Here is a 27,420-nt window from a genome sequence, read left to right on the forward strand (position 1 = left end):
ACACGCTTCTTATTACTACATGTCTCTCATACCCTTTTATTACTTACTTAACCAAACCACCTCTCACCAGATATTGCCCTCAAACATTTCCAATGCATCTACTCTCCTTCACATATCCTCACCTACTGCCCAAGTCTCACATCATACAATATCGCTGGGACTACTATACCTTCAAACACACCCATTTTTGTCCTTCCAGATAACGATCTCTTTTTCCTCACATTCCTCAATCCTCCCAGAACCTTCACCCTTTCGCCCACCCAGTGATTCACTTCAGCTTCCACATTCTATTTGCTGTCTTGTCCACTCCCAGGTATCTCAAGATTTTATGAAATTCAGATCAATGTGACTAAAAGCATTTTACCATTAAAACTGTGTTCATGTTGTTTGAAAATCTAATATACAATAAAATTACACATAAATAATTCTATGCAAAATCAGTGCAGTTCAGCCTAATCCATATGGTTTGCTTCTTGCTAGTGACATGAACAAGTTGATTACACTTTAGCTTCAAGGTTTATGAATCTGAAATGACTTGGTTTTTGCATCTTTGTTGTGAGGTTATAAGTTTTGCATGACTTTCAATGGCTGGAAGATATGTCATGACTCATTTTCATGTTCTGCAGATTGTGACTAATTGTCTCAAGATATGAAGCTATCTATAGATGGCATGCACTTTAGTTGGATTGTCAAATTTTCAAGTTATGGTCCAAATACCTCAACATGCATTTCCTGACATATGCATCATTTTCTTTATTTCTTTTGAGTACAGAAAATGAGATATTATAAACAGATTTACCTTATGAGTAGGAGACAGGGTATACAGCCAGGCTAAAGCGTGTTGCAAACAAACATGATCACTACTTTCTTGAGCCAGACGGATAGCTTCTTTGAGAACTGCCAAACCAGCTTTCCTAAAGAATAAGATCTTTATACAATTAAACTTGTATTATATGAAAGAAATATAGCATGAGCAGATATGTATTAATCATACATTATTATGTAAACAGAAATTATAAACTTGGAAAATGCAATTGATAGAGTTGACTGAGATGCCTTTATGGACTCTGAACAGATAGTGTGGGGAGAAGCTATTAAATGCAGTGGAGTTTTTGTTACGATAGTAAGATGCATGTGTGAGCACACAGGAAGAGGGTGAGTGGTCCCAAGTGATATTGGGTCTGTTTAATATCAAGATGTGAGATATTACTGTAACTGTTTAAACTGTTCATGAACAAGGAGGTGACGAGGGTCAAATTCAAGTCTTGGAGAAAGGGGTGGTCAACAGAAAGCTGAGGGTGGGGTTTTTTGAGAGATGAGATGGATGCTGTTTGCAAATGACAAAGCTCTGGTGGACTAGAGACAGAAACTCCAGAAGCTGGTGCTCAAGTCTGGAAGTCTGATGAGTGTGTGAAAGGAGAGGTCAAAGTTTGTTCAGGCAAAAATGATTATGTTTGATGGTACAGTGGTTGTCCCCAGGTTACTGTATGGATGTGAGACTTGGCCCCTATATGAAAGAGAAAGGAAGAGGGTGAAAGTGTTGGATACGAACAACATGAGGACAAACTGTGGCCTGAGGAAGGTTGACTGTGTAAGGAATGACAGTGTAAGAGCATGGAGTGGTAGTAAGCTCAGTCTTACAGTAAGAGCATGCAATGGTAGTACGTTTAGTCTGACAAGAGATGATCAGGGTGCTACAGTGATTTGGACATATGAAGAGAAAGAGTAATAAAAGACTGACAAAGAGGACCTAAGTGGCAGAAGTAAAGAAAGTAAGAGAGAGGAAAAGACCAAGAGGGGGAGGGTAGGATAAAGTGAAAGAGCATTTGAGGTGTCTGGCCTGAAAATTCAGAAGAATGAAAGGCAAGCATGGGATAGATTTCATTTGATTTAATTTCATAGCATGAAAAAATATGCAAGGACTTTAAACCTAATAACATAGAATGATATATTTTAGCTTCTTTTAAAAGATATCAAAGGACAGAGACATGTATTAAAATGAAGATTCCTGTTAAAGTATGACTGCCATAATCAACACCTTTACCTATCCTCTGTACTTCATAATTCTTCAGAGTTTCCAAGTTCTACCTACCTTGAAATTTACACTAAGCAATCTTATTAATTTTGCTCAAAAAATCACTGTGAAATATAACTTTCATATAGCTGCTTTAGCCTCAGCATCTGCAGTTTCATTATCAGTGATACTAGCAAATCCAAGGACACAAACAAAATTCTACACTCTTATGTTTTGAGTAGGATCTTCTAATCCAATCAATGGGGCACAATGAAACATGGCATGATAAAGAATGGAGTGTACTCTGGGAACCAAAGTAGGAGATTGTTCAATTTACTTAAGTGCAGCATGAACACCATACACTTCTCCAGTAAATATGAATAACTACAGTAAAGCCTAAACTTTCATCACATTTCAAGCCATCAATACATATCTTTATTCTGTTTGCAATAATAACATCATGCTGAAGGAATTCATGTTTTACTACACAAGTAATATTGTGAAGTAACTGGTTGTTTTCATGTAGTCCCTGTACATTTTTCTCTCAGGAACCTTCCATACAAGGAACCAAGCAAAAGCCAATTCTTGAATTGAGAGAAAGTCCACACCACTCTCAATGACAGCATTTTCTAACCATACATTAAAACATTTAGAGAATTTTGTAAGTTCATTAAGTATCTCATGGGTTACAGCAAATTAAAATGATGTGGTATATGGGATTGACATGATGTTTATGGGCCAAACTGGGGCAAATAAATGGTCAGGTTAAACTATGAAGTTGGTTCATAAGGCTTGGCTGTGGATGGTGTGATACAATGTCATTGCATTATACACGATTATTAAAGGGTGGACGTGAGCAAATGCAGCCACTCTTTCCATTGTTCTAAGCACTACTTCCCCAAAATAGGGACTGAACTAAAACTTAAGCATATGTTTTGGGCCTTATGATTCAATTCTTAGCTGCTGATAACTCAGGCAAAACACAGACTAAAGTTATGGATATTGCACCATCCAATTCTTCAGATGCAGGTAAAGAACTATAAATTTCAAGAAAATCTGATTTTAAGTTTTCAAGTTGTGATCAAAGATATGCTGATACTTAAGGTGACTCCTGATGACAGATGACAGATGGACAAACAACAAAGTGAGCCCTGAGCATATACTATGTTATGAAGGTGACACAAAAATCAAAGAATCTTCCATACCTGTGGCCAAACTGTGCATGAAGAGCAGCAAGATTCAAAGCAGCATATCTAAAGCCTCTGCCTTGGTCTTCCATTCTGCTGGAATCTCGCTGCATCAAGTGACCATCGTAGGTGCGCAGCAAGCTATGTACAGCTCCGGAAAATTCCTTTACACGAACACAGTTCAAATAACTGAGGTAGTGCTGAAAATTGATAGTTATCAAAATAGTTTGAGTCATTCTTAAAAGGGTATTTTAAGACTAAACATATGCACAGTCTTCAAATGTATCTTTAGTACTGGGTAGAATATTTTCTGGACACTTTTTTGTTGATAGAGAGTTAGTAAAGAGGATGATTCGATTTCATGCTTAAATGAAGGACTTACAAAAGTTGCATGCTCAAAGTTTTAAGCGACTCATTTTCATTTGGCCACATTATATCAAAAATACAATTAATTGATCTCAGACATCCTCTCCATATATCCACATCATTTCAGCACACCATCTTCAGCTCTATCATTTAAGCTCCTCTTACTAGCACAAATCTCTCTATCTATTTACCTATATCTTTGATGCCTGTTCCCAACTGGAACTCCCTCAAAGGGGTGGTCATGGCAAAAGAGTCTCCATAACTAATGAGCTCCAGTGCCATTTCTTAGCCTTTAGTGCGCCCTCAACAGGCCAATGGCAGAAGACAACTTAAGTGCAGTGTCTGAAGAGGCTCCTACCTTACGTTCCTATTGACTACTTCTACTTATTGCTCCTACCTAATGTTCCTATCTACTACCTCTACCTACTGTTTCTACCTTAAGTTCCTGCCTAAATGTTCCTATCTACTACTTCCATCTATTACTCCTAACGTTTTGCCAAAAGGCACAGCTAGGGCATAGTGCTCACCACAGGAACATTTAGAGTTACAAAGAATGTGCTGTGTGAGTTAAGTGTTGTCAAGTGTTATGTGTGACAAAAAGAGATTGTTTGTTTGTGGACAGAATGCCAGTAGTCCACATTTGGGCAAGGTAGAAACAAAAGACAGCTACTTGGGTCAGAAGAGTACAACCTGACAACCACTGAATCACAAACCCTCCTGATACCCTGGCAGGTAGTACTGGCAATATACTTCCTTGGTCATTGGCTGCCTATCAACTACTACCTACTGCACACCTCTCATCTCTTTCCTACCCTCTCATTTTATATCTAATCAACCCTCCTCACACCATATACTGTCCTCAAACATTTCATTTCCAACACATTCAACCTCTTCTGTACTTTGTCATCTAAGCCTCAAGCCTTGCATCCATACAACACCAACAGAACTACTACATACCATCAAACATACACATCTTTATCGTCGAAGACAGTGACCTCTCATTCCACACATTCCTCACTGTGCCCAGAACCCTCACCCCCTCATCCATCATATGCCTCACTTCTTCACCCATGATTCCATCTGTCATCATGTCCACTCCCAAATAACTAAAACACTCCACTTCCTATAACTACTCTCCATTCAAACTCACACTTCAAATAAATTATCTCTGTCTGCTGCTAAAGCTAATGACCTTACTTTTAGTCACATTCACTCATTTTTTTTCCATTCACACTCTTTCCCAAACTCACCCAACTCTAGCAAGTTCTCACTTGAATGTGCCACCAGCACAATGTCATCTGCAAATAACAAATGACTCACCTTCCAGGTTCCATCCTGACAACCTGTAAACCTGCCCCACTCTCCAAAACCCCTGCATTCACCTTCCTCATCACATCATCTACAAAAAGATTAATAGCCATGGTAACATCACACTTACTTACGGGAGATTCATCTTCACCTATAAACATTCACCTTCCTCTCTCCCAACTTGTGCATATGCCTTGAATGATAGTGTGGGTTGTTTTTGACTAAACATTAAAAAACATTTAACCAATTTTGAGAAGAATTTTGTTTATTTAGGAAATCTTTAATGTTAATTTTGTAAGAAAGGTAGTCCTTACCTTCCTTCTCAATAATACAGACCAATGATACCATACTCTACCTTATCTTCATGCCCTAGGAGCCTCTTCTATAGACTATATCACAGCAACTCTCAAGAAGTCCAAAGGGGATGACCACTGGTTGTCATATTCCATAATTACCTATTTGTACTGTACAGGTTGACAGTTTTACACTTTTTTTTCATACATATTTGCCATTTTCCGCATTTGCGAGGTAGCATCAAGAACAGAGGACTGAGCCTTTGAAAGAATATCCTCACTTGGCCTTACTCTTGACAGGCCACTGGTAGAAGGGAATTCTAATACAGTGTTTTCCAAAGACAGTGGGGCTCTCAGAATGTCCAAGAAACTATAATGCAGTTAGAAGTTTTCTCAAAACAGTACAGCATGTATGCAAGTTAGAAGAACGGAGTATGAGTGGCTCCAGGTGAAGGTGGGTCTGCAACAAAGGTGTATGAAGTCACCACAGTTGTTTAATGTTTGTGCACAGGGTGGTTGAAAAGGTAAATGCATGGGTCTTGGAGAAAGGGGCAGGTCTAAAGTATGCTCAGGATTTGGGTAGCCTGGGAAGTGATCAGATGCTGTCAGCAATTGATCACAGCTTTGGTAGCTAAATGAATGGGAGAAAGTCCAAATGCTGCTGTCTGAGAATGGTAGAGTGTGAGAGGAGAAACTGACAGTAAATGTGAACATAAGTACCTTAATGAAATGCAGCAGGAGGACAAGACAGGATGGTCTGAATGGGAGTCTAAGTGGGGAAGACCTATAGGATGCAGAGTGCCTTAAATACCTGGGAGCTAAAGTGAGTCATAGGGTGGGATACGAGGCTGAAAAATTGGTTAGATTGAGGAGTGTGTGGAAGGAGAGTTACGACAAAGATGAGTTTATCTAAAGTAAAGTAGTCCCAACAGTACTGTTTGGATGTAAACCTCAAGCCATAAATTCAAAAGAATGGAAGACATTGGACATGATGGAAATTAAGTACCTACAGACAATATGTGGTTTGAGTTGATTTGATCATGTATGGAATAACAGTATAAAAGCAGGTGTGTTGGCAAGCTCAATCTGATTGAGAAAACAAAAGTAAGCTGAAATGGTTTGGATATATGGAAAGATACAGAAAGCATGCAACTAAAACAATTTATGTAACCAGTGCTGGGAGAAAGAAGGGGAAATTGAGATGGAAGTGGAAGGAAGGAGTGAAAGAGGCTCTGAGGTATTTTTACCTGAACATCCATGAAGGAAGGTGAGAAGACCAAGGGCTAGAATAAACCAGATTGATGTGGTGCAAGAGGGGCTATCACTAGGTTGAACCAGTATGTATGAGGCAGTCATGGTATACTTTGAAAGAGTCCAAGGAGTTTGGTTGTAGGTTGTAGTATGGTGGTCTCTGTTTCTGGTGTACTATACTTGAAATCTTGTGAATGGTTGTGTGCACAAGAGGCCTTTGTTCATTTGTTCCTGGCATTTTCTTGCAAAGCCAAGAGAAACAAATGTGTATCAAAAAACAATATACATACAATTTGATATACTGCATAGGTATAAATAAACTACAAAGATTTCACTGCATTCTACTTGTATGAGAAAAAAGTCACCTTTGGCAAGACTGTATCAGTGAGTGGATGAAAAGAAGTTCTGTCTCCTTGAGGACCTACCCACTCTAAAGGAGCCCATCATTTCCATGCATCTATAAGAAGTGCAGCTTTGAAGCTGCAGAGGCCCCATAAAAGGAGTCCTGGAGTTTACTTTTCTTTTCTATCATACTTGCTCGCCATTTCCTGCATCAGCGAGGTGGTGACAGGAAACAAACGAAGAACAACCCATCCACTCATATACTAATATTTACATAAACTCCCATACACGTACATATTTATATTCTTATTTATTTTGCTTTGTCGCTGTCTCCCGCGTTTGCGAGGCAGTTTCCTGTGGGGTGGGGTGGTGTTGGGAATGGATTGAAGGCAAGCAATTACGAATATGTACATGTGTATATTTAAGTATATGTTTTTGCATGTGAATGTATATGTATGTTTATGTGTATATGTTGATATACATATATGTATGTTTATGTGTATATGTTGATATACATATATGTATGTGTATGTATATATATGTATACATATACATACACATTCTTCGTCGCTCCCAGAACCTTCACCCCCTCCCCCACCCCGTGACTCACTTCCGCTTCCATGGTTTCATTTGCTGCTAAGTCCACTTCCAAGAGTCCTGGTGTTGTGTAATAATAATAAAACAGATATGTGTGATGTACAATTCAAAATAACAAAACAGAAACAATAAACAGAACTTACAGCCTCAGCAAGATCTGGATTTTGTCTAACTAACTGTCTAATCTTTTCTTGCAAATCTGGTGGTGACAGTGCTGCTGTTTCACTGAACTGCAGCAAAGAGGTCTGCTGACTGATGAAAAGTTCTGCCTGTTGGCGGGTGCTGTGACCTGTTTGTGAACTAGCAGGCTCCATACCCCTGCAATGTTGACAAATACAAAATTCATGAAAAAAGAAATGGTGCTATTTCTTATTCAACTATCAAATACCTATATCAGTCAAATGCAAATCAGTTCTTTTCTACATTCACTTATGGGTGCACATCGAAAATATTTCCAAAAATTTTTCATTACCAATACTAAACCTATGTCTGAGGATCTCACACCAATACTCAAACCACCTGCCAAATAACTTTACACATTCAGCCTGATAACACAAAATAAAACTACTTACTCCATGTGCTGTTTAAAATAATCACCTCTCTGAGTTTCACTCACTCCCTGTTATCAAATCTTAAAACAATACACTTTATCCCTGCAATTACATAAACAAGTTAGGTATAATCATATCCTCAACCCTATTTTCAAAGCTCCACATGATAAAGATCACAAAAATCAGCTTTCTCAAACACTGAGGGTACTGTATAGGTGCCACATCATTTTTCTTACAAGCAGCTATTCCTTATCCACAGGGGTCTGATTTGGCATGGTATGAAGTTATGCTTGTGTATTTGGGATCCTTCTTCCAACTGCCTTTTAGCCCACTTGAGTCAAAAACCTTCTAGCCTATTTACTCTCCCACTCTCATCTTTCTTCAACCATTCCTTTCCATTCATTGTGATACTGCTTTCCTCCCTCTTTTCCACAGCAACATCATCAATCCATCCCAGTTCAATGGAGTGGATCAGGGGCATACATTCTCCACAAAATCACCCATATCATGCTTAACTCATGCTCTGTTTATATAAGAAATATGTGGATATCTGTATTCACAAAAGTGCTTCTCATTTTCTATTCTATTCATTATCTTGATATGTCAAATGAGACATGCCTCTGTTCTGTAAGTATCATTTTGGCCAGTGCTCTTGTGAGCTGTTGGCAATGTCTAAGCCCCTAAGACCTGGACTTGAAGCACACAACTGGTTGTCTCTTCCCATACTTTTGTATGGATACCAGCAATACAAGCATCATCTACTGTGATAACTCATTCTTTCCTTTTAGAGAAAAGCTGCAGAGTGCTCTTCACTTTACATTTCCCTTCTTCCTATAACTCTCTTCTTTCCTAAGTCAGGTATAGAAACACATACATACCTGAAATCAATTGCTGTTGTATTTTCCCTTTAAGTAGCTTGTAAACCTTTTCAGATAATATGCTTAACTGAGGCATATTTTGCCAGTGCTAAATCAGCTTAACCCCTTGGCTGTGAATTACAACTAACATCATTATACAGTGCCTGAGGATTGGAGGAATGCATGTACGGTGCCATTGTTTAAAGGTAAAGGGGATAAAGGTGCGTTCAAACCACAAAGGTATAAGTCTGTTGAGTATACCTGGTAAGTTGTATGGAAGAATATAGATTGAGTGGTTGAAGGCATGTACAGAGCATAAGAATAGGAAGCAGCAATATGGTTTCAGAGGTGGAAGAGGATGTGTGGATCAGGTGTTTGCTCTGAAGAATATGTGTCAACCTTTCCTTACTCACTCTCTCCCTATGTCCAAAACATTTCAACACACCCTTTTCTGCTCTCTCAACCACACTCTTTTGATTAGCACACATCTTTCTTACCATTTCCTTATTTACTCAATCAAACCACCTCACACCACATATTGTCCTCAAACATTTCATTTCCAACACATCCACCCTCCTCTGTAAAACCCTATCTACACCAAGCCTAGCCACCATATAATATTCCTGGACCTACTATTCCTTCAAACATACCCATTTTTTCTCTCTGTGATAATGTTCTTTCTTTCCACACATTCTTCATTGTTCCCAGAATCTTCACTCTCTCCCCAAACCTATGACTCACTTCTACTTGCACAGTTCCATTCGCTACCAAGTCCACTCCTAGATATCCAAACACTTCACCTTATCCAACCTTTCTCCATTCAAACTTACATCCCAATTCACTTGTCCCTCAACCCTGCTGAATCTAATAACCTTGATTTTATTCAAATTTACTCTCAACTTTCTCCTTTCACACACTTTTCTAAACTCAGTCACCAACTTTTGAAGTTTCTCACTCTTATCAGCCACCAGTGCTGTTTAATCAGTGAACAATAATTGACTCACTTCCTAGGGCCTCTCATCCCTAACAGACTACATACTTGCCCCTCTCTCCAAAACTCTTGCAATTATCTCCCTAACCACCCCAACCATAAACAAATTAAACAATTATGGTGACATCACACACCCTTGCTGCAGACAGACCTTCACTGGAAACCAATCACTCTCCTCTCTTCCTACTCATACACACGCCTTACACATTTGATAAAAACTGCTCACTGCTTCTAGTAAATTACCTCCCACATCATATATTAAGACCTTCCATGAAGAATCTTTATCAACCCTATCACTTGCCTTCTCCAGATCCATAAATGCAACATGCAAATCCATCTGTTTTCCAAGTATTTTTCACACACATTCTTCAAAGCAAACACCTGATCCACACATCTTCAACCACTTCTGAAACTACACTGCACTTCACCAATCTGATGCTCTGTGCATGCCTTTACCATCTCAATCAATACCCTCTCATAAAACTTACCATGCATACTCAACATACTTATGCATCTGTAGTTTGAACACTCACTTTATCCTCTGCTTTTATACAGTAGCAATATACATGCATTCCACCATTACTCTAGCACTTCACTATGATCCACACATATACTGAATGTTCCTACCAATCAATCAATAACACAATCACTCCCTTTCTTAATAAATTCAATTGCAATACCATCAACTCCCAGCGCATTCCGGCATTCAATTTTCAACAAGGCTTTCACTACCTTTTCTCTCTTTACCAAACCACTCTCCATTTCTCTTTTACTTCGCATACCACTCAGAACAAAAACACCCTAAATATGGCACCATATCACCAAACACATTCAAAATTCCTTAAAAATACTCACCTCATCACTTCATCACTACCTGTTATTACTTCCCCTTTTTCCCATTTCACCAATGTTCCCATTTGTTCTCTTGTTTTTTGCATATCATTTACCTTCTTACAAAACATCTTTTCATTCTCTCTAAACTTTAACAATACTCTCTCACTAATTCTCATTTGCCCACTTTTTTAATCCTTGCACCTTACTCTTGACCCCCAGCTGCATTCTTTTATAAACCTCACAATCAACTGCACTCCTTCCCTATAAGTACCACCCAAATGCCTCTCTTTTCTCTTTCACTTGCACCTTTATTTCTTCATCCCACCACTAACTGCCCTTTCTAATCTGCCCACCTCCATCTTTCACATGCCACACGCATCCCTTGCACATGCCATCACTGCTTCCCTAAAGACATCCCATTCCTCACCCACTCCCCAAGCTCCATTTACTTTCACATTCAGCCATTCAACACTCAATCTCTCCTGTTATTTCTTCAAACAAGTCTCCCTTCCAAGCTCACTTACTCTCACCACTCTCTTCTCCCCAATATTGTTTCCTCTTTTCTGAAAACCTATACAAATCTTCACCCTCACCTACACAGGATAGAGATTAGACATCCCACCAGCTACCCCTCTTAAGACAGTTACATCCAAAATTAATGCCCATTGACCATTTCTCCCACTTACATATGTATACATGTGCATATCACTCTTTTTAAACCAGGTATTCTCAAACACCAATTATTTTTCAGCAGTGCTACTCCTTCCTTAGCTCTTGTCCTTTCTCTAACCCCGATTTTATTCCTATGACACCTCCAAATCACCTTCCATAGTTCTTGTCCTTTCTCCAAACCCCAATTTTACTCCTAAGACACCTCCAAATCATTCTTCCCCTTGAAGCTTGAGATTTGTTTCACTGAGAGCCAGTAAAGCTAGGTTTCTTTCCTCAAACATACTACCTAACTCTCCTCTCTTCTCATCTTGGGTACATCCATACACATTCAGACATCACATCTAAGCCTTCAAGGAGATTGAGCACTCCTCATCAGGCTCCTTCTTCTGTTTCCTTTTACAGAAATAGAAACATATAAGAAGGGAATGGTTTCTCACCCACTGCTCCCACCCCCTTTAGTCGCCTTTTACAACATGCAAGGGATACGGAGGTAGAATTCTTTTATTTCATTCTAATATCATACTTGATTGCTGTCTCCAATGTCAGCGAGTAAGCATCAGAAAACAGACAAAGAATGGCCCATCCACTCATATACACACACATGTATGTGAGAAATACTTAGAAAAGCAAATGGATTTGTATGTAGCATTTATGGATCTGGAGAAGGCATATGATAGAGTTGATAGAGATGCTCTGTGGAAGGTATTAAGAATATATGGTGTGGGAGGCAAGTTGTTAGAAGCAGTGAAAAGTTTTTATCGAGGATGTAAGGCATGTGTACGTGTAGGAAGAGAGGAAAGTGATTGGTTCTCAGTGAATGTAGGTTTGCGGCAGGGGTGTGTGATGTCTCCATGGTTGTTTAATTTGTTTATGGATGGGGTTGTAAGGGAGGTAAATGCAAGAGTCCTGGAAAGAGGGGCAAGTATGAAGTCTGTTGGGGATGAGAGAGCTTGGGAAGTGAGTCAGTTGTTGTTCGCTGATGATACAGCGCTGGTGGCTGATTCATGTGAGAAACTGCAGAAGCTGGTGACTGAGTTTGGTAAAGTGTGTGGAAGAAGAAAGTTGAGAGTAAATGTGAATAAGAGCAAGGTTATTAGGTACAGTAGGGGTGAGGGTCAAGTCAATTGGGAGGTGAGTTTGAATGGAGAAAAACTGGAGGAAGTGAAGTGTTTTAGATATCTGGGAGTGGATCTGTCAGCGGATGGAACCATGGAAGCGGAAGTGGATCATAGGGTGGAGGAGGGGGCGAAAATTTTGGGAGCCTTGAAAAATGTGTGGAAGTCGAGAACATTATCTCGGAAAGCGAAAATGGGTATGTTTGAGGGAATAGTGGTTCCAACAATGTTGTATGGTTGTGAGGCGTGGGCTATGGATAGAGATGTGCGCAGGAGGATGGATGTGCTGGAAATGAGATGTTTGAGGACAATGTGTGGTGTGAGGTGGTTTGATCGAGTAAGTAACGTAAGGGTAAGAGAGATGTGTGGAAATAAAAAGAGCGTGGTTGAGAGAGCAGAAGAGGGTGTTTTGAAATGGTTTGGGCACATGGAGAGAATGAGTGAGGAGAGATTGACCAAGAGGATATATGTGTCGGAGGTGGAGGGAACGAGGAGAAGAGGGAGACCAAATTGGAGGTGGAAAGATGGAGTGAAAAAGATTTTGTGTGATCGGGGCCTGAACATGCAGGAGGGTGAAAGGAGGGCAAGGAATAGAGTGAATTGGAGTCATGTGGTATACAGGGGTTGACGTGCTGTCAGTGGATTGAATCAAGGCATGTGAAGCGTCTGGGGTAAACCATGGAAAGCTGTGTAGGTATGTATATTTGCGTGTGTGGACGTGTGTATGTACATGTGTATGGGGGGGGGTTGGGCCATTTCTTTCGTCTGTTTCCTTGCGCTACCTCGCAAACGCGGGAGACAGCGACAAAGTATAAAAAAAAAAAAAAAAAAAAAAAAAAAAAAAAAAAAATATATATATATATATATATATATTATCCCTGGGGATAGGGGATTAAGAATACTTCCCACGTATTCCCTGCGTGTCGTAGAAGGCGACTAAAAGGGGAGGGAGCGGGGGGCTGGAAATCCTCCCCTCTCGTTGGTGGTTTTTTTTTTTTTTTTTTTTTTTTTTTCCCCAAAAGAAGGAACAGAGAATTGGGCCAGGTGAGGGTATTCCCTCAAAGGCCCAGTCCTCTGTTCTTAACGCTACCTCGCTAATGCGGGAAATGGCGAATAGTTTGGGTCGAGGTGGTGTGCAAAGTGAGAGGGTTAGGGAAAATGATTTGGTAAACAGAGAAGAGGTAGTAAAAGCTTTGCGGAAGATGAAAGCCGGCAAGGCAGCAGGTTTGGATGGTATTGCAGTGGAATTTATTAAAAAAGGGGGTGACTGTATTGTTGACTGGTTGGTAAGGTTATTTAATGTATGTATGACTCATGGTGAGGTGCCTGAGGATTGGCGGAATGCGTGCATAGTGCCATTGTACAAAGGCAAAGGGGATAAGAGTGAGTGCTCAAATTACAGAGGTATAAGTTTGTTGAGTATTCCTGGTAAATTATATGGGAGGGTATTGATTGAGAGGGTGAAGGCATGTACAGAGCATCAGATTGGGGAAGAGCAGTGTGGTTTCAGAAGTGGTAGAGGATGTGTGGATCAGGTGTTTGCTTTGAAGAATGTATGTGAGAAATACTTAGAAAAGCAAATGGATTTGTATGTAGCATTTATGGATCTGGAGAAGGCATATGATAGAGTTGATAGAGATGCTCTGTGGAAGGTATTGAGAATATATGGTGTGGGAGGCAAGTTGTTAGAAGCAGTGAAAAGTTTTTATCGAGGATGTAAGGCATGTGTACGTGTAGGAAGAGAGGAAAGTGATTGGTTCTCAGTGAATGTAGGTTTGCGGCAGGGGTGTGTGATGTCTCCATGGTTGTTTAATTTGTTTATGGATGGGGTTGTTAGGGAGGTAAATGCAAGAGTCTTGGAAAGAGGGGCAAGTATGAAGTCTGTTGGGGATGAGAGAGCTTGGGAAGTGAGTCAGTTGTTGTTCGCTGATGATACAGCGCTGGTGGCGGATTCATGTGAGAAACTGCAGAAGCTGGTGACGGAGTTTGGTAAAGTGTGTGGAAGAAGAAAGTTAAGAGTAAATGTGAATAAGAGCAAGGTTATTAGGTACAGTAGGGTTGAGGGTCAAGTCAATTGGGAGGTGAGTTTGAATGGAGAAAAACTGGAGGAAGTGAAGTGTTTTAGATATCTGGGAGTGGATCTGTCAGCGGATGGAACCATGGAAGCGGAAGTGGATCATAGGGTGGGGGAGGGGGCGAAAATTTTGGGAGCCTTGAAAAATGTGTGGAAGTCGAGAACATTATCCCGGAAAGCAAAAATGGGTATGTTTGAAGGAATAGTAGTTCCAACAATGTTGTATGGTTGCGAGGCGTGGGCTATGGATAGAGTTGTGCGCAGGAGGATGGATGTGCTGGAAATGAGATGTTTGAGGACAATGTGTGGTGTGAGGTGGTTTGATCGAGTAAGTAACGTAAGGGTAAGAGAGATGTGTGGAAATAAAAAGAGTGTGGTTGAGAGAGCAGAAGAGGGTGTTTTGAAATGGTTTGGTCACATGGAGAGAATGAGTGAGGAAAGATTGACCAAGAGGATATATGTGTCGGAGGTGGAGGGAACGAGGAGAAGAGGGAGACCAAATTGGAGGTGGAAAGATGGAGTGAAAAGGATTTTGTGTGATCGGGGCCTGAACATGCAGGAGGGTGAAAGGAGGGCAAGGAATAGAGTGAATTGGAGCGATGTGGTATACAGGGGTTGACGTGCTGTCAGTGGATTGAATCAAGGCATGTGAAGCGTCTGGGGTAAACCATGGAAAGCTGTGTAGGTATGTATATTTGCGTGTGTGGACGTGTGTATGTACATGTGTATGGGGGGGGGGGGTTGGGCCATTTCTTTCGTCTGTTTCCTTGCGCTACCTCGCAAACGCGGGAGACAGCGACAAAGTATAAAAAAAAAAAAAAAAAAAAAAAAAAAAAAAAAAAAAAAAAATCCATCTGTTTTTCTATTTCTCACATACATTCTTCAAAGCAAACACCTGATCCACACATCCTCTACCACTTCTGAAACCACACTGCTCTTCCCCAATCTGATGCTCTGCACATGCCTTCACCCTCTCAATCAATACCCTCTCATATAATTTCCCAGGAATACTCAACAAACTTATACCTCTGTAATTTGAACACTCACCTTTATCCCCATTGCCTTTGTACAATGGGAGTTTATGTTTTACATTTTATCATACTTTGTCGCTGTCTCCCGTGTTAGAGAGGTAGCGCAAGGAAACAGACAAAAAAGAAAATGCCCAACCCACCCACATACACATGTATATACATACATGTCCACATACAGCACATATACATACCTATACATCTCAACTTATACATATATATACACACACAGCAAGGTAGCGCCAGGAAAACAGGCAAAAAAGGCCACACTAAGTCGCTAGCTGTCATGTGTAGTGCACCGAAACCACAGCTCCCTTTCCACATCTGGGCCCCACAGACCTTTCCATGGTTTACCCCAAAAGCTTCACATGCCCTGACTCAGGCCATTAACAACACACCAACCCCTGCCGCAAACTAACATTCACTGGGAACCAATCACTTTCCTCTCTTCCTGCTCATACATATGCCTTACATATGCCTTACATAATTCATACTGTCTACCCTTATTCATTCTCGCTGCCACCCTGCCACACATGAAATGACAACCCCCTTCCCCTTCATGTGCATGAGGTAGCGCTAGGAAAAGACAACAAAGGCACATTCATTCACACTCAGTCTCTAGCTGTCATGTATAATGCACTGAAACCACAGCTCCCTTTCCACATCCAGGCCCCACACAACTTTCCATGGTTTACCCCAGACGCTTCACATGCCCTGGTTCAATCCATCAACGTACTAGTACGTCGACACCGGTTTACCACATCATTCCAATTCACTCTATTCCTTGCACGCCTTTCATCCTCCTGCATGTTCAGGCCCCGATCACTCAAAATCTTTTTCACTCCATCTTTCCACTTCCAATTTGGTCTCCCACTTCCCCTTGTTCCCTTCACCTCTGACACATATATCCTCTTGGTCAATCTTTCCTCACTCATTCTCTCCATGTGACCAAACCATTTCAAAACACCCTCTTCTGCTCTCTCAACCACACACTTTTTTTTACCACACATCTCTCTTACCCTTTCATTACTTACTCGATCAAACTACCTCACACCACATATTGTCCTTAAACATCTCATTTCCAGCACATCCACCCTCCTGCGCACAACTCTATCTATAGCCCACGCCTCACAACCATATAACATTCTTGGAACCACTATTCCTTCAAACATACCCATTTTTGCTTTCCAAGATAACGTTCTCAACTTCCACACATTTTTCAACACTCCCAGAACTTTTGCCCCCTCCCACACCCTATGATTCACTTCCGCTTCCATGGTTCCATCCACTGTCAAATCCACTCCCAGATATCTAAAACACTTCACTTCCTCCAGTTTTTCTCCATTCAAACTTACCTCCCAATTGACTTGTCCTTCAACCTTACTGAACCTAATAACTTTGCTCTTATTCACATTAACTCTCAGCTTTCTTCTTTCACACACCTTACCAAATTCAGTCACCAGCTTCTGCAGTTTCTTACCCGAATCAGCCACCAGTGCTGTATCATCAGCGAACAACAACTGACTCACTTCCCAAGCTCTCTCATCCACAACAGACTGCATACTTGCCCCTCTTTCCAAAACTCTTGCATTCACCTCCCTAACAACCCCATCCACAAACAAATTAAACAACCATGGAGACATCATGCACCCCTGCTGCAAACCAACATTCACTGAGAACCAATCACTTTGCTCTCTTCCTACACATACACATATCTTACATCCTCAATAAAAACTTTTCACTGCTTCTAACAACTTACCTCCCACACCATATATTCTTAATACTTTCCACAGAGTATATGAGGGGTTAAGCCATTTTTTGTCTGTTTCCTTTAACTACCTTGCTGATGCAGGAAACAGTGATTAAGTATAATAATAGTATAATAGTGAGAAGGAGATGGAATGAGTATTTTGAAGGTTTGTTGAATGTGTCTGATGACAGAGTGGCAGATATAGGGTGTTTTGGTCGAGGTGGTGTGCAAAGTGAGAGGGTTAGGGAAAATGATTTGGTAAACAGAGAAGAGGTAGTAAAAGCTTTGCGGAAGATGAAAGCCGGCAAGGCAGCAGGTTTGGATGGTATTGCAGTGGAATTTATTAAGAAAGGGGGTGACTGTATTGTTGACTGGTTGGTAAGGTTATTTAATGTATGTATGACTCATGGTGAGGTGCCTGAGGATTGGCGGAATGCGTGCATAGTGCCATTGTACAAAGGCAAAGGGGATAAGAGTGAGTGCTCAAATTACAGAGGTATAAGTTTGTTGAGTATTCCTGGTAAATTATATGGGAGGGTATTGATTGAGAGGGTGAAGGCATGTACAGAGCATCAGATTGGGGAAGAGCAGTGTGGTTTCAGAAGTGGTAGAGGATGTGTGGATCAGGTGTTTGCTTTGAAGAATGTATGTGAGAAATACTTAGAAAAGCAAATGGATTTGTATGTAGCATTTATGGATCTGGAGAAGGCATATGATAGAGTTGATAGAGATGCTCTGTGGAAGGTATTAAGAATATATGGTGTGGGAGGCAAGTTGTTAGAAGCAGTGAAAAGTTTTTATCGAGGATGTAAGGCATGTGTACGTGTAGGAAGAGAGGAAAGTGATTGGTTCTCAGTGAATGTAGGTTTGCGGCAGGGGTGTGTGATGTCTCCATGGTTGTTTAATTTGTTTATGGATGGGGTTGTAAGGGAGGTAAATGCAAGAGTCCTGGAAAGAGGGGCAAGTATGAAGTCTGTTGGGGATGAGAGAGCTTGGGAAGTGAGTCAGTTGTTGTTCGCTGATGATACAGCGCTGGTGGCTGATTCATGTGAGAAACTGCAGAAGCTGGTGACTGAGTTTGGTAAAGTGTGTGGAAGAAGAAAGTTGAGAGTAAATGTGAATAAGAGCAAGGTTATTAGGTACAGTAGGGGTGAGGGTCAAGTCAATTGGGAGGTGAGTTTGAATGGAGAAAAACTGGAGGAAGTGAAGTGTTTTAGATATCTGGGAGTGGATCTGTCAGCGGATGGAACCATGGAAGCGGAAGTGGATCATAGGGTGGGGGAGGGGGCGAAAATTTTGGGAGCCTTGAAAAATGTGTGGAAGTCGAGAACATTATCTCGGAAAGCAAAAATGGGTATGTTTGAGGGAATAGTGGTTCCAACAATGTTGTATGGTTGCGAGGCGTGGGCTATGGATAGAGATGTGCGCAGGAGGATGGATGTGCTGGAAATGAGATGTTTGAGGACAATGTGTGGTGTGAGGTGGTTTGATCGAGTAAGTAACGTAAGGGTAAGAGAGATGTGTGGAAATAAAAAGAGCGTGGTTGAGAGAGCAGAAGAGGGTGTTTTGAAATGGTTTGGGCACATGGAGAGAATGAGTGAGGAGAGATTGACCAAGAGGATATATGTGTCGGAGGTGGAGGGAACGAGGAGAAGAGGGAGACCAAATTGGAGGTGGAAAGATGGAGTGAAAAGGATTTTGTGTGATCGGGGCCTGAACATGCAGGAGGGTGAGGGGAGGGCAAGAAATAGAGTGAATTGGAGTCATGTGGTATACAGGGGTTGACGTGCTGTCAGTGGATTGAAGCAAGGCATGTGAAGCGTCTGGGGTGAACCATGGAAAGCTGTGTAGGTATGTATATTTGCGTGTGTGGACGTGTGTATGTACATGTGTATGGGGGGGGGGCCATTTCTTTCGTCTGTTTCCTTGCGCTACCTCGCAAACGCGGGAGACAGCGACAAAGTATAAAAAAAAAAAAAAAAAAAAAAATAGTGGTTGCTGTGAAATTAAAGCTCAGGAGTAAATCAACCTAATTTGGCAAATTTAATATCAAAAGGTCATTTGGATACTTTTATTTTTTGAGGGAAGAGTTGACACTATCTTTTCCTTATAGCAATTTCTTTTCTATGCATATTCCCCATTTCCCACACTAGCAAGGTAACGTTAAGAACAGAGGACTGAGCCTATGAGGGGAAAAGCCTCACTTAGCCCCCTTCTCTGTTCCTTCTCTTCGAAAAAGTAAACATTGGAGGGGAGGATTTCGCCTTTTACAACACGCAAGAAATACGTGGGAAGTATTCTTTCCCCCCTAACCCCAGGGATCAGCAAATTCTTTATTTCATTTATTGTTCTCACTGTCTATATATAGTTATTACAAAATATCAGCACCAGATATACAAATTAAAACTACAGTTAATACTGAAAAACACAAATGGTCAATTAGACACTTCTATTTCTTGATAGACTATTAATACAATCCAGGAATTAGCCTAATAATTTGTTGGAAAGTGAAAGGACTTAACGACCACTGTCAGTTAAACCTAAAGCATCATAAACATTTAAATCTTGGCACAATGCAAAGGTATTTGAATCTTGATGCGCACAACCATTTAAATGTACCAACTTCAACATGTCATCCTTCCCCCAACTTAACCCCATTGTTGCTGGAAATAAAGTCTTCCTCTACTATTGCCTTAAAAATCACTTCAGGATGTTCTGAAATATCCAAATAAGATAACTGTATGTCATCATCATTTGAATCCCCATAAAATCTCATCAATTTACAGTACATAGCTGTGGGTTGTAATTCCATTTGTACAAAAACAAGAGCAATTTCTCTGAACATCAACATTTCCAAGTTAAGAGAACATAAAAGCATTCAGCAAGGGAATGAACAAATTGTTAATATGAAGCGAATGGTAAAAAGATCCAGAAAAACTAATGAACATAATTCACAACAACCCCAAAATCTGATTACCAGAAGGCTGTGTTGGGTACAAGGTTGGGCAGCACTAATAACAGAAGGATGCAACATTAATATCATGTTGTTCACATTATAAGTTCCTGCTTACCAGCTTGTAATGAGAGTAGTATGACCTATATTAGTTTTATAGGTTATATATATTTTATTCAGTATACTTAATCGCCATTTCTCGCAAAAGCAAGGTAGCACCAGGAAAGAGTTTCATAGGTACAAGCATTAATACCAATGTCCTTTCAATAAGTTATATCAATAAATCTATCACTCAATCCAGTGTACTTTTTGTCATCATCTCATCTTCAAACTCAAGAAAAATAATCTTTAAAGCCAGTTAGTTATATTCGATTCAGATGAAAAATGATACAGACTTTCAAAGCAAGTTAGTTATGTTGAATATGTTTAAGTAATGATGCTCCCACTTACCTTGGATGGGTATGAGCTAACATCAAGGGAGGCTGAATACTAGGCTCCCCAGCATCTGATGAACTGATGGCCATAACTTCAGCGCTGCACAAAGTGAGATCGGCTCCACTATCATCTTCCCTGGTCTCTTCCATCATATCCTCCATTTTGGCATCAGAGTCTGTGTCCTCAGCAACATTGGATTCTTCTGCATTCATCTGGTAAATTTCAAATATAGAACAAGATTACTGACCGAGACCAATCAAAGAAAAACATACAATATGATTAAAGAACACTATGATCAAGGGTTCCTTACCAGTCACCAAGCCAGGTGCCAAAAGCTGAATATCCTCTGGCCAAGATAATAATAGCTTATCTCCATATTCCCATCCTCCCACCTAGTTCTTATACCCTCGTATTTCATCATACACACATACCACGTACAAATTGTATATTTTCTCTTAAATTGTACAATCTAGACAACTTCAAAAGCCATCAATGCCCCCACTTTATATTTCTATACAACAGAAAAAAGGAGGGATTTTTGTGAAAGGTTAAGTGAGTCCTTTGGCAGCTGTAATGCAGGGGATTGAATCTAGGTGCTTGGAGATTTGAATGCAAGAGGGGGAATTCAAGGTGTAACTGGAGGGGGGTATTTGGTTCCCAGTGAAATGAGTATGGGAAGAGCCTACCAAGATGTGTGCTGTAAAAGGACTGGTGATTGGTAATATTAGGTTTCAAAAAATCTACCTAATCAAGAATTCCAGGTCAACGAGGCTAAGAGTTAATGGACATTACTCGATTATGTGCAAACTGACAGCCACTTGAAACAGAGATTGTTCAATGTGATCATGCCGGAAGAGGCAGCAGTTGGGATGTCTAATCATTTCTTGGAGGCAACTGTAAAAGCTTTAAACATCTAATCATTTCTTGGTGGAGGCAACTGTAAATTCTTTAAGTGATTTTAACTCCTTTACCGCAAAAATGGTCACTTAACCATGCATAGTTCAATGCTAATATCACCAATTACTGATTTAAAAATTTCTGCCTTCATCTAAAATCCCCACAACTCTTTTATTCCATTCCTCATCCACAAATGTTACAAGCATTCTCCTGCCATACCTGGAAAAATATCACATGCATAAGTCACCTGGATATATATAATGTTTTTTCATACATACTTGCCATTTCTTGCATTAGTGAGGTAGCATCAACAACAAATGACTGGGCCTTAGAAGGAAAAATTATCACTTGGTCCCCTTCTCTGTTCCTTATTTTTGAAAGTAAAACAGGAGGGGAAAATTTCCAGACCCCAGCTCCCACCTCTTTTAGTCACCTTCTACAACACACAGGGAATTGTGGGCAATATTCTTTCTCCTCGATTCCTAAGGATAATATAAATAAATGAATATATGAAATAAAGATCCCTGGGGATAGGGGAGAAAGAATACTTCCCACGTATTCCCTGCGTGTCGTAGAAGGCGACTAAAAGGGGAGGGAGCGGGTGGCTGGAAATCCTCCCCTTTCTTGTTTTTTTTTAATTTTCCAAAAGAAGCAACAGAGAAGGGGGTCAGGTGAGGATATTCCCTCTAAGGCCCAGTTCTCTGTTCTTAACGCTACCTCGCTAATGCGGGAAATGGCAAATAGTATGAAAAAAAAAAAAAAAATGAAATAAAGAATGGCTTATCGAATTCCAGAAGTCATTTGACAGAAAATATACAGTTGAAGAATTACATAATTGGGGGTACATATTACTAATTAGTCATCTAATAACAAAAGAGCTTCAGATCAAGGTGGTGGCTGGATACTTCTATGCTTTGGATAAAAACATGTGTGAAGTTTATCTACATAAAGTAGTTTTACATAGTTTATCTCATCAACAGACACATCAAAACTAAAAAAATAAAAAATTAACATTTTACAATTAATATATTACACATTTAGTAGTAATTAGTTGAACATTATGTGATATAAAGTTACAAACTGACTGAATTACAAGAGTACTGTGTTAGCATACATTATGTATTTAATGGTGAATATCAAGTAATGTAAAGTTACATGTTGAATTTCAGTAATACAGTGTTGATATATATATATATATCTTTTTTTCTTTCAAACTATTCGCCATTTCCCGCATTAGCGAGGTAGCGTTAAGAACAGAGGACTGGGCCTTTGAGGGAATACCCTAACCTGGCCCAATTCTCTGTTCCTTCTTTTGGGAAAAAAAAAAAAAAAAAAAAAAAAAAAAATATATATATATATATATATATATATATATATATATATATATATATATATATATATATATATATATATTTTTCCAAAATATATATATATATATATATATATATATATATATATTATCTCGGAAAGCAAAAATGGGTATGTTTGAAGGAATAGTGGTTCCAACAATGTTGTATGGTTGCGAGGCGTGGGCTATGGATAGAGTTGTGCGCAGGAGGATGGATGTGCTGGAAATGAGATGTTTGAGGACAATGTGTGGTGTGAGGTGGTTTGATCGAGTGAGTAACGTAAGGGTAAGAGAGATGTGTGGAAATAAAAAGAGCGTGGTTGAGAGAGCAGAAGAGGGTGTTTTGAAGTGGTTTGGGCACATGGAGAGGATGAGTGAGGAAAGACTGACCAAGAGGATATATGTGTCGGAGGTGGAGGGAACAAGGAGAAGAGGGAGACCAAATTGGAGGTGGAAAGATGGAGTGAAAAAGATTTTGTGTGATCGGGGCCTGAACATGCAGGAGGGTGAAAGGAGGGCAAGGAATAGAGTGAATTGGAGCGATGTGGTATACCGGGGCTGACGTGCTGTCAGTGGATTGAAGCAAGGCAGGTGAAGCGTCTGGGGTAAACCATGGAAAGCTGTGTAGGTATGTATATTTGCGTGTGTGGACGTGTGTATGTACATGGTATATGGGGGGGGGGTTGGGCCATTTCTTTCGTCTGTTTCCTTGCGCTACCTCGCAAACGCGGGAGACAGCGACAAAGTATAAAAAAAAAAAATATATATATATATATATATATATATATATATGTACTTAATGGTGAACATTAAGTGGTGAATATTTTCACATTGGTTGCATTATAGTACTACAGTAATTGACATACACATAACTATGAGAAAACTAAAGCTATTTGCATGTTCAGCTGTGCACTTGTTTGTGGGGCCAGGTTGTGGATAAGGAGCTGCAGTTTCAGTGCATCACACATGACAGCTAGAAAATGGATGTGAGTGAATGTGGGTTTTCTTTTTCTGATCCTGTTACTACCTTGCAAACGCAGGAAACGGCAATCAAGTATGAAAAAAATATAAGCATAAATTCCTGGGAATTGGGCAGAAAGAAGACTACCCATGTATCTCCTGTGTGTCATACAAGGTGACTAGGAGGCATGGGAGCAGATGGCTTGAAATCCTCCCCTTCTGTACTACTTTCCAAATGAGGAACACAGAAGAAAGCTAAGTGAGGATCTTTTCCCTCTAATGCTCACTCACCTTTTCATGATGCTACCTCACTTATGAGGGAAACAATAAACATGTATAAAAGAAATAAAAAAAATTGCTCATTTATTACAGCTTTCAGGGCCACCACTTTACATACTTCTGGAGCAACAACACAGGTCATACCTGTGAATGAGGCTTAACAAGTCATCTATACTGTAGTTCCCTCAGCTAACAATATAATAAATAGAACATGATAGTTCACTATCTCACTTGAATATCTGCATGTTGCTGTAGGTGACTACTGTGGGATGCATAACATTCTTCATAGTAGTGCCTAAACCTTTGGTACAGAGAAGTTACTTGGGAAAAACTCAGGCGTCGGAAAGACAAGTTGAGGCGTCGTAAGTACAAACCTGCAAAAATTAAGGCTTTAAGTTCTTGTTTATCTTTAAGCTATCCCTTTACTTTCCTTACAACTATTCATCTTACTTGAAGACTTATCTGCTTTTATATAATGCTTCTCAGAGAGACATAATCTGTACAAGACAAATTTCGTGAAAGTCTGATAGGGGAAGTCAATGCTTTGAAATCCATTTGAAACTTTTTTCCTACCTGATCATTGTTTCCTGCAATAAAGAGGTAGTGCCAGGAACAGACAAATAAGGTCACATCCACTCTCATCCCTTCTCAAGCTATCATGTGTACTGCACCAAAACGACAGCCCCCTATCCACAATCAGGACTGTCCCACAGACCTTTCCATAGTTTACCCAAAATGTTTCACGTGCCCTAGTTTACTCCACTGACACTTTGTTGACCCCAGTACACCACATTGTTCCAATTCAATCTATTCTGTGCACATCTTTCACTCTCCTGGATGTTTGGGTCCTAATCACTCAAAATCTTTTTCACTCCATCCTTCTATCTCCAATTTGTCTTCTTGTTCTCATTCCCTCCATTTCTGACACGTATATCCTCTTTGTCAACCTTTTCTCTCTCATTTTCAGCTCATCCTCATCAGCTCTCTCAACCACACTTTTTATTACCACCTCTCTCTCTCTCTCTCTTACATTTTCTTTCTTAATCAAACCACCTCATACCATAAATTGTCCTCAATTCTTTCATTTCCAATACAACATCCTCCTCCACACAGTCGTATCTACAGCCCATGCCTCACATCTATATGATAATGTTGGGATTACTATACTTTCAAACATGTTCAATTTTGCCCTCAGATAACAATCTCTCCTTCCTCACATTCTTCAATGGCCCCTTCACCCTACCTAAGATTCACATCTGCTTCTATGGTTCCATTTGCTGCCATGTCCATTCCCAGGTTTCAATAACACTCAACTTCCTCCAATTTTGCTCCATTCAAGCTCACATCCTAACTAACCCGTCCCTTAACTCTGCTAAACCCAATAACCATGCATTTATTCATGACTTCCTTTCACACATCCTACCAAACTCAGTCACCACCTTCTGCAATTTCACACTCGAATCTGCCATCAGTGCTGCATCATCAGCAAATAACAACATACTTCCCACACCCTCTTGTCCCTTATAAACTGCATACTCACCACTCTCTCCTAGACTCTCACTTTAACCTCCCTCAAAATCCCATCCATAAACACATTAAATAATCCTGGTGACACCACACATATCTAAAACCAATGTAGGTGAAAATGAAAGTGGATTAGAAGAGGTGGTGATTGTTATGGCTTAAGCACCTGGCAATATGAGGAATGAGAAAAGGAGGTGAGTATTTAGGGAGAAGGAAAGTAGTGCATCAGCAATTTTGATATGAGAAATTCAGTAATAAGTGATGGGTGCCTTGAATACAAGAATGGGTGATGTGGCAGTTGGGGTTTTCACAGCAGGGCAATCAAAAATGGTGAGCAGTTTGTAGAGCTGTGCTGAAAAAGAACTGGTGATGGGGAATACCTCCCAACTGACTTGTCCCTCAACCCTACTGTACCTAATAACCTTGCTCTTATTCACATTTACTCTCAGCTTTCTTCTTTCACACACTTTACTAAACTCAGTCACCAGCTTCTGCAGTTTCTCACCCGGATCAGCAACCAATGCTGTATCATCAGCGAACAACAACTGACTCACTTCCCAAGCACTCTCATCCAAAACAGGCTGCCTACTTGCCCCTCTCTCCAAAACTCTTGCATTCACCTCCCTAACAACCCCATCCATAAACAAATTAAACAACCATGGAGGCATCATGCACCCCTGCAGCAAACCAACATTCACTGGGAACCAATCATTTTCCTCTCTTCCTACTTGTACACATGCCTTAAGTCCTCAATAAAAACTTTTCACTGCTTCTTGCAACTTACCTCCCACAACATATACTCTTAATATCTTCCACAGAGCATCTCTATCAACTCTATCATATGCCTTCTCCAGATCCATAAATGCTACATACAAATCCATCTGTTTTCCCAAGTATTTCTCACATACATTTTTCAAAGCAAACACCTGATCCACACATCCTCTAACCACTTCTGAGATCACACTGCTCTTTCCCAATCTGATGCTCTGTATATACCTTCACCCTCTCAATCAATACCTTCCCATATAATTTCCCAGGAATACTCAACAAACTTATACCTCTGTAATTTGAACACTCACTTTTATCCCCTTTGCCTTTATACAATGGCACTATGCATGCATTCCGCCAATCCTCAGGCACTTCACCGTGAACCATACATACATTGAATATTCTCCCCAACCAGTCAACAACACAGTCACCTCCTTTCTTAATATATTCCACAGCAATACCATCCAAACCCGCTGCCTTGCCAGTTTTCATCTTCCGCAAAGTTTTCACTAGCTCTTCTCTGTTTACCAAACCGTACTCCCTGACCCTCTCACTTTGCACACCACCTTGACCAAAACACCCTTTACATGTCACTCTATCATCAAACACACTCAACAAACCTTCAAAATACTCACTCCATCTCCTTCTCACCTCACATCTTTTTATTCTACCCAAATCTAAATAATACTCTCTCTCCCGAACTCTCATTTGCCCTTACCATTATCTTTTTATATATTATACTTGATTGCCGTTCCCACGTCAGCAAGGTAGCGCCAGGAAACAGACAAAGAATGACCCATTCACTCATATATACATTTATGTACATGTATACCACATCGTTCCAATTCACACTATTCCTTGCACGCATCTCACCCTCCTGAATGTTCAGGCTCCTATTGCTCAAAATCTTTTTCACTCCAACCTTCCACCTCCAATTTGCTCTCCTGGTTCTCTTTGTTCCCTCAACCTCTGACACATATATCCTCACTCATTCTCTCCATATGTCCAAACCATTTCAACACAACT

At 40.2% G+C, this 27,420-nt stretch overlaps 1 protein-coding gene across 3 annotated transcripts in view; it reads right to left on the reverse strand.

The window, feature by feature from the left end:
* ida (anaphase promoting complex subunit 5 ida) overlaps nt 1–27,420 on the reverse strand; it is a 113,616-nt gene that overhangs the window by 54,959 nt on the left and 31,237 nt on the right. For all 3 annotated transcript variants that reach the window (XM_071658198.1, XM_071658197.1, XM_071658199.1), the window contains exons 6-10: nt 24,334–24,476; nt 20,634–20,830; nt 7,502–7,676; nt 3,220–3,401; nt 800–914 (exon numbers count right to left, since the gene is read on the reverse strand). In XM_071658198.1, the coding sequence (XP_071514299.1) occupies nt 800–914; nt 3,220–3,401; nt 7,502–7,676; nt 20,634–20,830; nt 24,334–24,476 (812 nt within the window). The remainder of the gene's footprint in view (nt 1–799; nt 915–3,219; nt 3,402–7,501; nt 7,677–20,633; nt 20,831–24,333; nt 24,477–27,420) is intronic.

Source organism: Panulirus ornatus, chromosome 66, assembly GCF_036320965.1.
Source record: "Panulirus ornatus isolate Po-2019 chromosome 66, ASM3632096v1, whole genome shotgun sequence".
Classification (NCBI taxonomy): domain Eukaryota; kingdom Metazoa; phylum Arthropoda; class Malacostraca; order Decapoda; family Palinuridae; genus Panulirus; species Panulirus ornatus.